Source organism: Pieris rapae, chromosome 18 (genome assembly GCF_905147795.1).
Source record: "Pieris rapae chromosome 18, ilPieRapa1.1, whole genome shotgun sequence".
NCBI classification, from domain to species: domain Eukaryota; kingdom Metazoa; phylum Arthropoda; class Insecta; order Lepidoptera; family Pieridae; genus Pieris; species Pieris rapae.
In genome coordinates, this window is record NC_059526.1 from 1,476,127 (window position 1) to 1,494,644 (window position 18,518).

Here is an 18,518-nt window from a genome sequence, read left to right on the forward strand (position 1 = left end):
AAACAAACACGTGCAACCTGCCATGACTTATTAGGAAATACAATGTACTTTTGAAATGAATTTTAGCACAAAACCCTAGCAGGAATGCTTAATCCAGATTGAATAGGAATTATTTAATCAAAGATCAGAAATAATTTTACACAAAGAGATGAGATCAGTGTTTAAATTAGGAATTGATATAAAAAAGTTTCTAGAATTGTTAAAATATTTTTCTTTTGAATGATTTGAATGTAGTGTAGATGTAAATTAAGAACTGTAGGTAAAATAAATACTCTTGTACATTTTTTTAAATACAATTTAAAGACTGTTTACACACACTACTTCAGTCTGTGCATCACAATTAGCACATTGGCGGGACAACCCTACCTGACCAGTAGCTATTTGTATCCACAGCCTTAACCATCAAACGGGAAATAGAATGCATACGTGACGAAGGTCGCGTACGACCAATGAACGAACTGTGCTGGGAGGCGCGGCGCTGACGCACACATGACGCAATAATAAAATACTTGAAGTCAGAAAAGGTGTGTGCGAGGCCTGAATAGTTATGATTTAAAAGGATTCAATCTTTATATTATCCAGATTTGTTAAGGAATGTTGTTACTCAATTAATTACTTGGAATAGCATTTCACATAATAATTATCAACAAACTTCAACAAATGCATGAAACCCATATAATTTTATAAACTAGTTTAGGGAGTTGAATTTCCTGTGGTGGACCTAAATTCACCACAGGAAATAAATACATTTATTAAATAATTATTACACTTGCTGCCTCAATGTTGCCACCAAAATATACCATTCATTCAATCTAATATTCTAATGATAAATTAAAAAAATATGTTTTTTTTATTTTTATATAGATACATGTTACTGCCACATATAAATAAACACGGTTCCTATAATATAATGATAATTGTAATCTAGTTATCCACAACACAAGCGCTCCCTAGTGTGGGAACAAGCATAAGAATCAATTTTGTCACAAACAGATGTCATAAATTACTTAAGTAATGTTTTTATATTATGTGTGATATTTTGTAACTTATTTACTGAAATGTATTTTACTCAAGTCATGATACAAATAGATAATTTGTTACCATCTTTAATCCTATCCCATCCAATTTGTCTTATTCCTTAATTTAAATTTTCTTATTATTGTATGCAGGCTCCAAACTATATTCAACAAATAAATGAGAGAATTAACAGAAAATTTGTTTGATGTACACTTTATTCAGAATAATGTATATTGTAGCCCAAATGTCAAAGTGAATAAATAATAGTTAAAGCATGAGTCTAGGATTTAACAGTTCCTTACAAATTTCATTTTTTAGTCTATATTAATCATGAAAATAATTGAAACTTTTAACATTGAACTATTAACATAAAGCTTTTGTTAAGATCTACACATTAAGCGGCTTGAGGCTGATGATTTTATTAAAAATTTACTTAACTTTTCACTTTAATAATGAATAAATTAAAATTAAAGAGATTTTGCTGATTCTAAAATTATTTGTTAATATGTAGACATTAGTGTTATTTCAAATAATAATTATACATATTATGTATTTAGTTTTCAAATTTAAAAAAAATCTTCAAATACATTACTTATTGAAATTTCAAAATTCAGGTTTAAAGATTTTAAAATAAGAATTTAAAGTATTTTTTACTCTTTGTACTATCAGTATTGAATTGTATTGTTATTCTTTGGAATGGCCATTACACAGAATCGGAACTTTTTATTCGATGACATAAAGAATAGAAGAAAACAAAATCTAATACTCACCGATTGCAACTCCATGGTTGAAAACTTTAAAATTGCTGTAAAATCACTTTACACTGTCTGTAACAACCATATTTAATTAAGTTTTTGAGTTTCAGGCTTTTACAGTCTACTATTGGACTACTGTAATTTTTAATAATCTTTATTAATGTATTCAAACCTAAAATCCGCATAAATTGCTCAATTATTGCAAGCTTCAAAATTAATCTAGCAAGACAAAGCTCGATGAACGTATGAAATATGAATCAGGGATAAAGTTGAGATCTGACCGCTTAATGACAACAGACAAACAGCTGATTATTTTTTATTTTAACTTACAGACTTGTCAGATTTAACATAACAAAGCATGAAAGGTCTAAGTAAAAATATAACTATCGTACGTGAACCATTGCAGATTTTTGTATTTGATTACGTAGACGTTGAAGCACAACTAATTGTTTTTTTAGAACCAATAAAACATGAATTTATGACAACTAACATTCTAGGCACTACGGTCTACGGTTAGTAAGCTATAGTTTAACAGCTTTAACTGCCACCTAGTTTATACTTTAATAAATAACTCGTGCTCTGTAACTCTATTCTTATTGATTAATGTTGGCGGTAAAATTAAGTTTATATGAAGAGAAACAGACATGGGATATTTTGTTCATTTGCTTTATTATGGTAATATAGATTTGATGCATTGATGATTTGATACATTATTATGTAATGCCTACCTAATGCTTTTTTTTGTCTTTTTTATTAATGCTTCATATATAATATACGCTAATATTATTATAATAATACTATAGTGATATATAAAATAGATAAATACATATTATTACATTCTATATAAAAAAAATTATATATACATAAAATATTTTCAAAGATTATAAACATACTATACAAAAATATACATAGTTGTTATTAATCATAGTCCATTGCGTGCCATTTTAAAAACTTGTTGCTTAATATCATCCAGGGAGAATTTATGCTTTACATGAAGCGGGAACTCGGTATTGCCTAGATTCAGGTGCACCAGATACTTTAGGATTAAGACCCTGTCGTATTTGGTTCCTGTAAGTAATGAACTGAGGATCCATTTTGGGATGACAGACTACCTGAGCCGCCTGAACCTTGTAATCTTCAACATTGCAGTAGGGCTGGCAAACTGGTAACGGCTTGGTCGTAATGCAAATCTCTCCGTAGTTTTCGTAGTATTGCACCTGTTTCTGCATTTTACACGGTACCTTCTTCTTAGAATAGCTCCTAGCGTTGTACACACCGCTATCATCCCACTTCATGTTTTCTGACTGCGAGTTTTGCCAGTTCTCATCTGAGCGGAGTATAGCTGTATATTTGTTCTGGCGTTGGTAGGCCATTTGTTTAGCCTCCGCCTGTAGTTGCCGGGTTCTTGGTTCAGGATTCTCGTCGTTCAAGGCGAACGATGCCGCGTAGTGGTCAGGGTTGTCTACAAGGCCGTAAGGAGTCATGTAATCGTCTCGCCTTTTACCACTCATCTGGCCACAGATTCCTCTGTTCTGTCCCCGACCTTGCGCTGATAGGACCACAAGTCTCTGGCCATCATACATTATCCTCAGACGGTTATCCTTTATCTTGAGGACCAGAACATTATCAGGCTGCACGTAGTATTCGAGGATGGGAGATTCCTCACTTTCATCGAAATAGGTGGTAAGCTCTCCCTCAGATATCTTTTTCGTGTTGGTGAAGACCTTGACATTATAGTTGGAGCTGTCTGCCCCTGGGCCGACCTCGATTTCTAGATGTTTACCGTTCTGAGATCTGAAATGAGATTATAGGTCAGCCTTTGCGAGCATGCAAATAAACTTTTTTTAGAATAGATTTGGTTCGAATGAAATCTACGATAGATTGAGTGTTGATAAAAGATAGATTGACTGTTATGAATCTACATTATGAAGCTATGTTTTCGTACATACCTGTACGAAATGTATACTTCTTGGGTATCTTCACTGGGTCTCCTTGCAAGAACTGTGTAGTCATCGTTGAATGGTACCTTGTTCACCATCACAACATGCCAGTTCCGAGAGAGGGTGTAATTGTATCTTCGGTCGCTGAATGTTCTTACTCGTGTGCTTTCAACGGAACAATATGCTGAAAAGGATTTAAGAAATAGTTAGTTTTTGTTTCGTCAGTCTCCAAATAATATCATCTTATAAAATGTATTTCATATTTACTTTCTGTAGTATATAGCATTAATTATTTGTCATCATACAATCAAACATTTTGAATAACAGCAAATTTCATAATCTTATTTTTAAATAAAAAATATTTTAAATGAAAAGATGGGAAAACTTACGTTGGTATTGATGTTTTGTGTAATAGTTAAGAACTCGTTCTGTAGGTGACATTGGTCGGTACGCTGATAAAACACCGGGAGTCACAGCAGGCATAGGTATATTTTTAATACGTAGTTCACCATAGCGGGAATTCGAGCTCATATTCATTGTCTGCGTCAAATAGGCTAAATCAAACGCTAATTCCAGCTGGCCGTCAGGTGAAACCTTTTGTGGATTATCTTCAACTTGGGTAAGTGCTAAGCTCTTAGCGATTCTGTATGCTTGGTAAGCAGCATTCCTGATTCCAGGATTGACGTTGTAAGTCACTGCGAATTTGAATGAATCAGGTGCGTGAGCCAAATTAAGCATTTTGTGACAGGCATGCTGGTAGTTGTTGTTACTAGCCATTTCTTCAAGACATTGCCGAGAAAGAGGGTGTTTTTGTAAGTCTTGGACATATTTTGATGAACGTTGTCCCGATCCTTGTATAGAAATTCTCTCTTTTTGGCCGTATCGAATATCTGCTTCGAAGGGCATTTTCAATTCGTCTTTTAATGCTTGGACGTAGTTAAGAGTGGATACCTCGTTTGGTTTCGTCAGCCTTGCAACAGCATTTACTTGAGAGTTGCCATTTTGTTCAGAATTTCGGGCTCCGAAAACTGCAACTTGTATCTTTGGGTCTATGTCACTACTACCAATAGCAGAGGTAAAAACGTATTCTAATTTTTGAGGCAAGTCAAAGGCAGCACTTAAGTCAAGAACTTGAGCGCGAGCTGTCTTTACTCCCGAGACGACTTGTTTCACGAGAGCCTCGCGTCTCTGCGCGCTGTTCGGTGAAGTATCAGTAGTTTCCGCTGCCTCCACAGACATTTGTCCTTGTTGGTTTTGATTATACAGTGTATCTGAAAACACAATAATGCAGTAAATTGCAGTTATGAAACTCTAGCATATCGCATCTACGAAACGATAGAGATACTTAGTATTGTCTTTTATTTACATAACTTTTACACATTTAAAGAAAAACACTTTTTTAACGGATTATAGATATGTATTATTATATTTAAACTTATAATTAATATTAATTTTCTTTAGATAGAGATACTTACCATATTTCGCTGTAATAGTCATGCCTTTAGACTTAGATTGCTTTCCAAGATACTTCAGGTTAAAGTGAGTCTGTCCAATATCCTTCTGGTTGAACGGCGCAACCATGTGCGATAGAGGACTGCGAGACAAGAGCATGTTAATGACGTTGTTGTAGTCGTTCGAGTATGAGTATCCGTTAAATTGGTATTGGCTACCGAGCATTTGGCCAAACTTGTAATCTACTGCCATAGTTTTACTGTCGCGGTTTGTTAACTTAGTAGTGGGGTCTTGGGAAATTGTTACAAGAGTATCCTTCTTCTGGTTTGCACTGTACGGCCAGACGCTGTAATGGAGTATGTTAATGTCTTGCTCCGGTTGAATGGGTGCAAATGTAATTTTTATTTCTCCTGATTTCTTTTCAGCTTGTATTCTTAAAGGCACATGTAACTGAATTTTTCCAACTACACCAACACTAGCATATTGGTTAGAAATAGTGTCCAAGAAACCTACGCTTCCATCATGATTTTCTGCATAAGTTATAACATATTCCATATTCAGGTTTGTGTTAGAGTTCTCATTTCCTGCCAAATTAACCTGTCCACTCCTTCTTGTATGAATAACAGTAGGTTCTTTGTATTTGTAAACAAAAGGCATACCAGATGCAATAGGGAACATAATTGATAACTTATTTTTGTTCACTACTTTAGTATAATGTTTTTCACTGTCTTTGTTTAGGACATCGGCCAATTGTAGTGGGAGTTGCTTTAAATCCTCCTCACCGAGTGCAAAGAATCTCTGTTGATTCATTAGGTCAACAAACATTGAAAATGCTGCAGCTTGTCTTTCTTTTTTGGCATTAAACATATCATAGATTTTATCAGCCGAGTATTTATGTTCTGTTTTCGATTTTGTTTGTTGTGAACCTTTTTGGTAAAATTCATTGAAGAAGTTCATTAAATCCTGCCAGTTGGAAACTGCTATAGAGGCCTGAAAATTATTTATTCAAATTAATCTCATTAACTAGCGCTAAAAAAATACCGTGTCCCATGATTTTTTATACTTACTGCTGTTTCTTCTTTCCACCCTGATACTGTGTTTTGCAGATAGTATCTTATCGATTTAGGAATTAAACTGTCTTCTGCACCGATTGTTGACCATACACCGAATATGCCGACATCATCATCATCTCTTTCGTAGGATCTCATCGCTTTTAATGAATTCTGGTTACCGAAATTCTCTTCAGTTAGCATATCACGTACTCCTTGTGCTGACCTTGCTCTAAAAATGCATAGTATATTTTATAATATTACGTATATAATAAAAACACCTGTGAATAAAAATCATATGATTAAATACTTACAACGTAGAGTAGCGAGGGTGTTGCAGTTTTGCTGCAGATTGAATTCCAGACTTAATAGCAGCACGTACTTCCTGACTAGGATCTCTCTTGGTCATTTCAGCCATTTCCTGCCACATTGCTTCAGTTGGGTGTGTCATAAATATGTTCATAATAGCTGCTACTCTGACTTCGTACGGTTCGGCTGTATTCCGGAGAATACTGTATAAAGCAGATCTGACATACCGATCCTTTTGTCTTGCTAAAGTTTTTAAAGCGTCAATTATTTGAGATCGAAGGTATGTGGAAACCGGTACCTTGCCCTCCAAATATGGTGAAAAAACTCTTAATATTTCGCGGTGTCCTAAAGTACCAATGGCCCTTATAAATACTTGAGCTTTGTGACTATCATCTTGCTCAATTGCCAACTGTAGTTGTGCTTCGAGTCTAGGAAGAATATCGTCTAAGACAAAGCGATCATATTGATTTGAAAGACGTCCGTACATATGTGTTGGGTAGTAACGGTGCACAGTTCTGTTATCAACTTGGCCCATTTGAATAAATTTAGTTGCAGCTATTAAAGCGGAAGTATTAAGGTTCTTTTCTTCTCTAACTTCGGGGCTCATAGCCAACTCAAAGAATTGGATCATAGCTTCTTTAGTGGGGTAACGGAGTGATCTAGGTAGAACTGCAACAACTTCCGCAGCCTCCTCTCCTCGAATTTTATTTTCTTGAATCCAGGATCTGATGAGTTGGAATGCTGGCAGTGTTCCAGCTTGTGTCACTGCATCACGGTATATCCTCCACATATCAGCTTTCATTTCATCTTCGTGGTCTTTCGCAACTTCAATGTTGCGACTCACCTGCGCTAGTTGGCCATAACTCATGGAAGCAATAACACGGACTAGTATATTGAATTTAGACAAGAAGTCTGCCTTAGGCATATTGTTAGCATTTTGCAATTGTTGCGCCATTTCTTGCACCAGTTTCTGTGCGTTTGACGGATTTTGTTTCTTATCGCCACGAGGTTGAGAGTTCATATACAGAGCAGCATATGCAGGTTCATTAAATTTGGGAACATCATCGTTCACAAACCAGGAACGTGAATCGTCTGAACTGGATGAACTTTTTGAATCTGATTTCTCCCCACTGTGCTTTTGAGTTATAAATTTGTTTATAGTTATTGATTTGGATTTAGCTGACCGTCGTACACGCTCTGGTTGCTCATTATTGCGTGATTCAGATGAAGATGAGGAATCATCGATTGATACTTGTTTGGGGGTTAATGAGTATAACAGGTTTTCGATTCCACGTCCGCCTTCAGGTTTTTCCCATTCTGGTTCATTGTCGTCTTCGTAATTAGCTAATTGAATAGTGATCTTGCTGTGTACTTCAGCTTTTTGCTTGCTAAACATAAGTGGGCTAACATGAACAATACTTGTTGTTTCTGCTTTGTAAATTGGCCCATTCTTCCCCACAAGATAGCGGGAAACCGTTGATCTCTTTATTAGTTGTTCTTTTTTGGTGGAGTGTGTAGTACCAGTCCATTCAACACCCTCGGGAACTCCGAAATGATAGTCCACTCGGTGATGGCAATTGTCATAGCTTTTACTCTTTGTAACTTCAATAGGATCTTCAACGTTGGCAAACTTGGGAAGTTCACGTCGCCATTCCGATGCTGATGGTGTTACTGAATATAACGTTTCGCAGTCACCAGTGACATCAGTTTCCATTTTTCGGAACAGGCCCTGTTTAGCGTCATTGTCGAAATTGTCACCAGGTGAGTTGATGTTACGATATGTAGACAAATCGATTTGAAGGGATCCAATGAGACCTTTCAGCAAATTTTCGTAAGCGAGTGGTAACCCTAGTGGCAAATTGAGGGAGACAATCCGTCCTCCTTTAACGTTGATTTCAAAAGGTTTCTCCAGATTCGATAACGGTTGGTAGGCGTTTTCTTCTTCATCAGATATTTGGTTGTGTTGTCGCAGTTTTTTGTGCACTAAAGCATGAACTGCGTTTTCCAGTCTTGCATCAAGCTTTCCGGATTCTCTTGCTCGTATAACGAATCTCGCTCGGTAAGAGCTTCCAGTGCTAGCACTATCGGGAAGAGACGCCAGAGTATGGGATTCCACATCATACTTATACACTTTACCAATTTGCCACGGCCACTGCTCATCTGCAGTGTTAGATTCACTCCCTAGACGGCCCGATGACACGGCCACTGGAATAATAACATTCTCTATAACATGCTGAATCATATACTTAAAAGAAATTAAACGGTTTTTAATACTTATTTAAAAATTATTAAAATACAGAATTTTTAATATTTCCTTCTTGCGAACTTTGTAAACCACCTTCATCGCGAATTGACGTATTTCATTCAAAGGAATTTTATACATTTATTAAAAAGATTTTATCTTATAGGATTTATTTTTAATCGTAATTTAATATTTTATAATCCGCTGTTTTTTAACAATGTCACGATTACGACGTATTCACAACTGCAAAAAGATTGATATTATATAAATTTACTGCGACGACTTACGACAATATTTTTGTTGAGATCGATTCGTAATATTATATATAGGCCTGGAAGGAACTTTTGAGAAAAATTTTTCTTACTACATCTGTATATGCAAGAAATAATTTCTTTATATATAAATGTACTAATATTTTCTTCCTCTCCAGCGTTCAGGAATTAAATAATTCTAATTATCTTACTCTTGTCTCAGAGACCAAAAGTTTCTTTATTACAGGAGTCGATAAAAAGCTCATGTTTTGTAATGCAAAGGATCCATGACAGAGAAAAGGTTTTCGCCGTACTGTATATATTATGTCTAATAATAAAGTAGTAAGCAATTTAATAATCGTATTATTTCCTAAATACTTCTGATAAAACGTATACCCAGCTCACCTTTAAGCCAAAACACGTTTGACCAAATGTCAAGTCTATATAATATCGGAATGTTATTAAAACAACCTTAAAATGAATCACGTTCAAAAGAGTGCACGTTTATTTAATTAAACGCATTAATTTGGCCACGGGATAGCTCGCGAAAAAGTACAATTAAATTCAATAATAATACTGTTCCTATTACATTACATTAAAATTCTTTGAGTATGTCCTAAAGCCAATAAGTTAAAAATAAATAAAGTTATATACAAAACTACTTAATCTTTATATTGATTGAGTCTGTGTTTTATAACTTTCACTACTAAACAACAACTACTAAAAGGGAGAAAAATCGCCTGATAAAAAAAATATAGCAATATGATAAAAGTTTACTAATAGAATAAAATAGCGCTATTGTCAATATAATTAGTTAGTAAGTATATACTGTATCCCTACTACTTCAAAATATATTTTAAATTTATAAAACTGACGAAAATATCAATTGTCATTATTTTAAACTGGCTGTATCCCGCGATTTTACCCGCCTTCATTAGCTAAGTTTAAAAGTTATTAAATGATAAAATAGTGTGTGTACTTATGTACACGCGTTAGAAGTTATACTTCTTTGGCGTATGGAAAAAAAATAACTAAAATGCAGTAGTGATTAACGATAAATATTAAAATTAATCAAAAAGATTTTATTAAAATAAATAAATTATTAGTAAACACTATCACCGTCGTATATGAAACTGATTTAAAAACACCAAAATAATATTTAATTATTCACACTGTTTAATTGTACTTGTTACGAAACACGTGTTCTAAATATAAAAATACTAGAATATACAACTTGAACATAGTTATCGATTCATGCCACCTAGACTTAACTTTACGATGCCGCATTTAGTTGTTGGTGTGCGCGCGCATCGGAAAAATTCACACTCATCATTTTTCTCCAACGCGCCAAAAGAAGTATAACTTCAAAAATCAATTCGAAATTCCTTCGGTTAGCGCACTACTTTTATCTAAATATTAATATAGAAAAAAACTTACCAACAAAGGCCGCAAGGACCAGAAGCTTCATGATGACTAGTCCTAGTCTTAGCTGTTCAGACTGATGAGTTGATGCTAGGAAGTGCCTATCTCCGACTAGCCCTCAGCTTATATATGCAGTGTTACACGTGTAATTTTGACCCCTAGATTAGGTCCATTTGATAACAACTTTGTAAGGAGAAAAACGGTTTCAATGCAATGCAAATGTATTTGCTAAGCATAAAGTTCCAACCTTCGTCAAAATAAATGATTACAATTGAGTACAAAACCCGCTACAATGCCTCTTATAGTGGCCCCAGATTCGTGTATATTTTCTACTAGGCAAGTAGGTGATCAGCCTAACGCTTGACTATTTGGGTTGGGCTTGCCGGTTTCCTCACGATGTTTTCCTTTACCGTACGACCCAGTGGTATATGCGCACATAGGAAGTCTGTTGGTGCCTAGCCTGCACTCGAATCTTCAGTGATTAGTACAGGATAATTACGCATTTTCTCTAGTGTCTGGGCAGAACTTCTTTTCTTTAAATTGGTTGGAACAGGTCTGAAGGATTAAGCTGAAGGAAATACTAATATTTATTAATTAAAAATTCGTTGCAGTAGCACAATTAAAATATTTAAATAAACAGTAGGCGGCCTTATCGCTTTCAAGCGATCTCTTCCATGCAATCACTGTGAGAAAATAATAGATCAGGTAAGCGCAATAAGTGCAAAACTATATAGGACTTAAAATTACTTCAACAAAACTAACGGAACAATGAAAACATTATGTAAACAGTGAAAAGGCTTTAGTTTAAAAGAAACTTTAAAAAAAGTAACTTTAAGTAACAATAATTCCAGCCAGATTTACTCTCGTCAGAATGGCAATCAAATTGCTAAAATAATAGCGACAATATTTGCCAGTAAGAACATTTTAACAAAACTTAGAAAGACAAGAATTGTTTGTGTATTGTCTCTATATTTTATTAAAATCCGGGAAATAGTATTCATCGGTTTATTTCTACCATTATTAACTCGATATTTTAAAATTTAAACCAAATAAAAGCAGTGGCGCTGCAACCTTTGTTTCTTTGTATTACTGTTTCTTGATCATTTGTTTTTTCTAATAGCCAAGTATCAGGCTTCTGTGCCTGACATATGCTGTCAACTTATTAGCCCTAAGATATGCTTTCTTTCATTCACCATGCGAGTGAATATTTATTGCGCATATAGACCGAGAGTCCTTTATTGCAGAGCTGCGGTTCGAACCTACGATGATAGGGATGAGACTCGCACGAAAGAAGAATTATCTGAAGCCTCTGAGCCGACAAAGCATTTTTAATAACCTTGATACATAAATATCTTGATAAGTAAAGAAATGTAATTGGAAATAACCATGGACTTTTAACTTCCCACTGAACCCCTTCAGCATAGAATTGACGCCAAACTCCAGTGCTTACCCTCTAGCTAGTCTAGCTTCTACCTTAATCTCATCGGGTAAAAAAAACTAAATAAAATGAAAATATTTTATTTACAATGACAGTTTCTGCCTCTTAAAACTAAACGGTGAGCAGTTTAGAGATCTTAATGGAAGATTTCTTATATAAACGAGATTCATTGGAAAGCATAATTTATCGCACTAACAATTAATCTACTACTTGGTTTACCATAGCCTTCTTTGCCATCATACATCTAACCTTATAATATAGTCTTATTAAAATATTCCTCACATATCGATATAACAAATGTCGTTGGTACGAGACGTTTTCTATTAATTGAAGATAATTAAAATGCTAATAGTAATATACTTTTGAAAGTCGTTTAAATGGTTGTTGTTATTCGCTTTAAATATACAAAAATATAACTTTTTGTAAAAATACGTAGATTTTATTAGATATATAACATCGCGATGTACGCACGTAATATACGTATATACTTAAATTACCAAGCTTAAAAAAGTTCTAAAGTAAGGCGTTTATATATAAAAACTATAAAAAAACAGTGTTGTCTTTTATTAACATAGCTTTTACACATTAAAAAAAACACTCTTTCATCGGATTGAAGCTATGTATTATTGTAAACTTCGGATAAATTTAAAATGATGTTAAATAATTATAAGTTTACAATAAAACATAGCTTCAATCCGGTAAAAAGTGTTTTCTTTAAATATATTAATATAACAAATAAAAGGCATTGATTGCGTGTTGTTCCCAGAAGTATGTAAGTGCGTGCTACTATTTCACCAGGCCTACTGCTAAAAATCTTTGTTTTTTAGTTTTTATAAAAAAATATTAGTATACTTAATTACTTAACAATGTCATGTGGAACATGGTGTAATGGTAGCAGCTTCTACAAACATTGTGTCAAACAAAAGACACAGCGATTAAAAAGAGTGGCGGAGAGTTTATTGCATGTTCTTCTCTTCCGTTCTACGCCCTTGATTGAGAACTGGCAGTAAATGTAAAATTAGAAGCATTTAATATAAGTATATTTCTATTGACGTTCATAAGTGTATATTGTGTTACCTATATATAACTCAACGCAAACAAGTGAAGTTTTGACAGTTGTATTTGTGATTTAAACAAAGAATAATGATGATTTAATTTTCATCTTAATAGCGGTAAAATAAGATTTTTTTTATTATGATTAATCTTAAATATGTGTTATAAACTATATGTCAAGTTTCCTGGTGCTCAACAGTTTTGCTTTTCTCGTAACCATCGAGTCATTTAACTAAAAACCTAGGTTTAATTATATTAATTTTTCATTTAAAATACAAAATATTCACCGTTAAAAATATAATTTTCTTAAGTATTTTCAAAATATTTACTTACTAATTGAGCAAATAAAGGTGTAAATGGAAAGTAATATTATGAAGCGAGATCGCGTTTCTATAATTATAATCTATAATGGAAAAATCCTAAACAAAACAATTAAAAAATATTTAATTAATAATAATTGGTTGTGGTATGTGCTTCTTCATCGCTCCCTGAACGTTTGGAACTAAACAAGTTCTTGTTTACTCTACTAAATGTATGGAAAATTCCGCAGTGAACTTCACAAAATATGTACCTACCCGATACGTAATCTGGAATTGTCATATGCGCAGAACACGAAATCTCTGTTACCAATTAAATAGGACCATAGTCCGTTATTATTTTACATTTAAAAAATATTTCTTTAAAGAATTACTAGTAACTACTATTTATATATAAACCTGTGTTCATAACACTAATTGTGTTATAACCTAATCTTTTAGATGATTCCTAAATTCTAATTGAGCGTTTAGTATATACAGTCTTTAATTGAGCAAGACGTTTAATAGTAAAAATAAATCAGTGGGCTACAACCTTTTTAGGTCTGTCTCAGATTTCTGGATCTATTTTATGATCATTTATTAATATATATTAGATCAATTTAAGAAGGTGATCAGCCTCCTGTGCCTGACACATACCGTCGACTTGGGGTCTAAGGCAAGCCGGTTTCCTCACAATGTTTTCCTTCACCGTTCGAGAGAATAGAAAGAAACTCCATTGGTGCACAGCCAGGGATCGAACTTACGACCTCAAGGAATCGCTGAAGCCACTAGGCTAGCATGCTGCTTAATAGTCAACTTACATATTAAATCATGAAACGACACAATGTTCTACATATTTAAATATATATATATAATCTAAATCATCATAGTTTGTACCACTTGACCAACTAAACTACGATTCATGGCTATCAATGTTTCGAACAATCGCACAGATTGGAACACCTTGCAGAAATGTATGCCACAAAGCAAGCTAAATTTAGACTACATTTTCTGCAATCTGGGTACTGTCAGCTTATCCCTGATACATCGCAGAGTCGTCAGCTTAGCGGGAGAGCTAGGCACTAACTGTTCCTCAGTTCGCCTGACGGGCTTTGTGGCTGGTATGCAAGTCCTGGGAGCTGGGATATGAGGGTGAGTTTTCACGTGTTTTCTTAGAGAGGAAGGATCCGTGTATCGTTTACCACAGCCTACAGCACCGCAGGCGTAGGGCCGCTGTAACAATTGTATAATAAGTATAATTTTTGATGGATTGTTATTGTTTCAAAATGTAAACACTACATTTTATACCATATGTAATAAATGAAAAAGTATTAAAATTGAACAGTAGTAAAATGTAGAAAATTGTACATATTATTTTTATTTAATTACTTAAGCAGTTACACTAACACTAACATATATTTTATATACCTATATTATAAAGAAGAAAGTATGTTTGTAACGAATTGACTCAAAAAGTACTGGACTGATTTTAAAAATCTTTCACCATTTGAATGCTACATTATCGCTGATATATATAAAATAACATATCAATAATTGTTTAAGAAATAAACGCCCACCCGTGCAAAGGCGGGACGGGCCGCTAGTTTTCCAAAAATTTTCTTGCTAGGTAAATTTGAGCAATAAAATATCTTTGAACCGAACAGATTGTATGGAATGAATGTTAACTATAAATGTGGTTTTGACAATTCTGTGGTTAAAATGTGATTGGTCAAAGCAATTATATATAGTAAACGTCAGATTTGTCGGTGTACATGTAGTTAAACAACAAATTATTTAAAAAAAAATCAAAATCGTCAATATCGAGAAAATAAAAATGTAAAATAAAACTTACTGCATTGAAATGGGTTCTCTGATGCTTAGCCCGATCTGAAGAGTTTGAGAAAGCTTTCCTGCAGTGAGGAGCGGGACAAGCATACGGCCTTTCACCTGTGTGCGATCTCACATGTATCTTAAGGTTTTCCAGTCGGGAAAAAGCTTTGCCGCAGCCGGGATGCTGTAATTTTCAACTTATGTTTTAATCTCTGTTGAAGTAAGTGTAACTTTGGATCGAGGAACCTCAATGTCACCACCATCATTATTTAAATTTAAGAAGAGCCGTTCGTTTCTCTTATTACGCTGAGACTATACTCAAGTTTTCAGTATGAGTTTGAAATAAATTTCGACATTTGTTCTCTATGAAGTTTTGTTAATTGATATAACATAAATACATACGTTTGTGTATGTATGTATGTTGTATATGTTATATTAATTATATATAGTTTATTTCCTAATATGTATGTATGTATTTGTTTTATCCCTGAACAACGTTCTTATTTAAGGATCAAGGACTCTTTATTGTTATTTTCCAATGTAGAGACTCTTTCACCGTGGGGTTCTAGTGCAAATGCACTAAACAAAGATTCAAGTTGACGCCTGGTAGACAGTGTCGGTGACGTCAGAGCTGCAGTTTTCATCGCTTTTTAAATTTGTTATAATTATTATTACAATGTAGGCTAAGAATATTGTAAATATTGCGTATTGGAAATAAATTTGATGTTTAAAGTAAATAACTTCGTTATATTTCAAAGGTACGTTTACGACATATAATAATACCCTTATTCAACATATAGGCTATTGCACACACAATAACAAGTATACATACATGGCATCTATTAGGTTTATGTCCAGAATGTACTCTCATATGTATTAGAAGTTTGTATCTCGCGTTGAAGGGCCGCCGTGCGCGCGCGCATTCCTTCCAGAGACAGCTGAATTCGTCTCCTAATAAACATACAAATTATTTAACTTTAACATATATAATAAGTCAATATTAAACTTAGTTCTAAATTATTTTTATAATCAATTTTTATATTTAGTTTAGTTAAATTCAAATTAATTTAATTGTACGTATTTACTTTATTTTATTTTTATGATTTATTACCTTATTATAAAACATACATATAATAAAAATTAAAAAAAAATCACGTTACAAAAGTTATAAGGCAACGGGCGGCCTTATCGCTTACAAGCGATTTCTTCCAGGCAACCCTATGTACCTATATAATAAAATGTAAAATACATATAATTCTGAATAACTATATACCTTTATAAGTGTTCACATGTACTCGCTCAATGTGTTCCACTAACATATTCTGGTTTGGGTATCTCTCAAAGCAGTCCTGCCACAAACATATCCTTTCACCTAAAATAAACAAAAATGATTTATTAAGCTCTTGTCTTTGATAAGTGTACCGACAAATGTAAATATTTATATTGAATGTTAACTTTTTCTGTGGCTTCTTGAAATGTACGTACGTAAGTTACGTACGAGATGATTACAGAAATTATAAATCAAAAAGCTAGAAATGTAAGGGATGGGCAAACAGTTTGCGCCATAATAATTGTTAGTATCTAGAATGTTTTGGCTGTTATATGTAAATGTGTGCCTCACCTTGGATTTCTTCTTGGTCAGTCCTTCTATCATTAGAAACTGATTCAGCGCACTCGTCATCTTTCTCAAAATTCAATCCAAAATCATCTAAATTAATAAACAGCTCATCTTCATCAAAATTCTCAGAATTTCCATCGTAGTAACTCCCCTCAACCGACTCGGAAACAGATATTTTTCGTTCATTCCTATCGAAATTAAATTCTGTGCAACTTGTCGGTGTATCGGGAAGTATGTAGCGGCCTTCTGTTTCCAGATTATGCAGTATGTTATTTGGATAGCTAAAATGTTCGATACTGCTTACTTCTGTACTCTGCGTTGGCGCGTTATAAGCATTTCCTTGTACATTTAAATCATCAAAATTACAATAGCGCTTGGAAAAAGCTGTCTCCATAGACGGTAACTGGGTTTCGTTTATTACCATATTGATGTCTTCATAAGCATCTGGTGTTTGTTCGTTTTCTTCACGACATAGTTCATCTATCAGCGATTCGTCGTCTATATATTCGTTATTAGGTTCAAACGTTTTCTGTTTCTCAGCGTTAGAATTAAAACTATCATCAAATTCTATACTGTCTAAATCTAATAGAACTTCTTTAATGTTCTGGTCATTAATATTACTCTCAATAACTTCATCTATAATTTCAAAATCAGTCTTTTCTGGCGCACTCCAATTGTCTAAGACCTCAAAATCGAAGCTCTCTTCTGTTCCATATTTAAAATTGTCGTTCTTTTTTGTTTTTCCGTTTTCTAATTCTAAATTAAATTGTGACATATAATACGCGTGTAGATCAGTAACTTCATTTTTTTCTTGGAACAATTGTTCGTCATCGTAAGGTATGATATCATAGTTGGCCATAGTTAAGTTCATTTACCTACAGAGTTCAGTAATCTTTATAAGAGGTATTATAGACATATGTTTAAGTCGGTTTTGCGCATATGGTTTTGCTATTATTATAAAAATAAACTTTCTCCGAGTCTCATTTCGCGTGGCTCGCGCATCTGCGAATTATAAAATTAATTACTAGAGTTATAGCATCTGGTAACACGTGTTTAATAAGGATACCTATGTACTTAATCTTAGCGGATTATACTTTACTGAGTTATTATTACAATAGGAACTAACAAACTGAGTATAGCTTTTAATTTTAAAAATTATCTTGCTAAATGTAAAGTACTGACAAAATAGTTAAATAAATTAACAACGATATTAATAAGCCTTGGTTGAACTTTGTCCGAATAAATCACATTTTAAATTGACACAAAGTTTTCATAAATTTGATACTTCATATCAAAATTAATTATTTACCTAAGAGTTCAAAAATTAAAAATATATTAACGCAATGTTTAAATTAAGAATATACGTATAATTCTAACAAAAAAGGTAAAACATACCAAAACTCCTTGCTGATAACGTATCGTAAAAAAACTAAAAAGGCGCGCTGTCAAATTGACACTTCGAGTGCCGCGAAGGGGTAAAACGACCGCACTGATTAAGACTTCGACCGGGAATAACAGGAGCTTTCAGGATAGCGAAAAAACTACACACATGTGCTTTAAAGTCGGTAATTATCTTCACATAAATAGCTCTTATTATATACCCATAAGAACTAATTTGTAAATTCTATTTTGTGAAATAAATTTGTTGTCTTTTGGCGCCATTTACATGCTCATTCACTTGAAACGTCATGAAAAGTTGTTGATTGATGCATCTTAGCAAATTGAATTAGGAAATACAGTTAAATTAAATGATGTGAATTGTGACACGCATAGATAAAAATATATAGAAAAGTTATGTTTTAATTACATTATTTCGTGCATTTTTTATATTGTACTAACTTAATAA

At 33.6% G+C, this 18,518-nt stretch overlaps 2 protein-coding genes across 3 annotated transcripts; both read right to left on the reverse strand.

Moving 5' to 3' along the window:
• Positions 1-2,422: 2,422 nt before the first annotated feature.
• On the reverse strand, positions 2,423-10,544 carry LOC110998240 (vitellogenin-like). Of its 2 annotated transcripts, XM_022266781.2 has the most exons (7): positions 10,453-10,544; positions 6,528-8,727; positions 6,232-6,445; positions 5,188-6,154; positions 4,102-4,983; positions 3,722-3,896; positions 2,423-3,566 (listed from the first exon to the last, which is right to left on the reverse strand). In XM_022266781.2, the coding sequence occupies exons 1-7, from the start codon at positions 10,481-10,483 to the stop codon at positions 2,753-2,755; spliced, it is 5,283 nt and encodes a 1,760-aa protein (XP_022122473.2). In that variant the 5' UTR covers positions 10,484-10,544; the 3' UTR covers positions 2,423-2,752. The 2 variants fall into 2 exon arrangements, with proteins under 2 accessions (XP_022122473.2, XP_045488240.1); XM_045632284.1 differs by lacking the exon at positions 10,453-10,544 and having other exon boundaries at positions 6,528-8,779.
• A 3,453-nt stretch (positions 10,545-13,997) lies between these two features.
• LOC110998239 (zinc finger protein GLI1-like) lies at positions 13,998-18,172 on the reverse strand. Its single transcript, XM_022266780.2, has 6 exons — positions 18,068-18,172; positions 16,676-17,674; positions 16,328-16,426; positions 15,887-16,005; positions 15,077-15,238; positions 13,998-14,457 (listed from the first exon to the last, which is right to left on the reverse strand). Exons 2-6 carry the CDS (start codon positions 17,541-17,543, stop codon positions 14,227-14,229), a joined length of 1,479 nt encoding a protein of 492 aa, XP_022122472.2. The 5' UTR covers positions 17,544-17,674; positions 18,068-18,172; the 3' UTR covers positions 13,998-14,226.
• Positions 18,173-18,518: the final 346 nt, after the last annotated feature.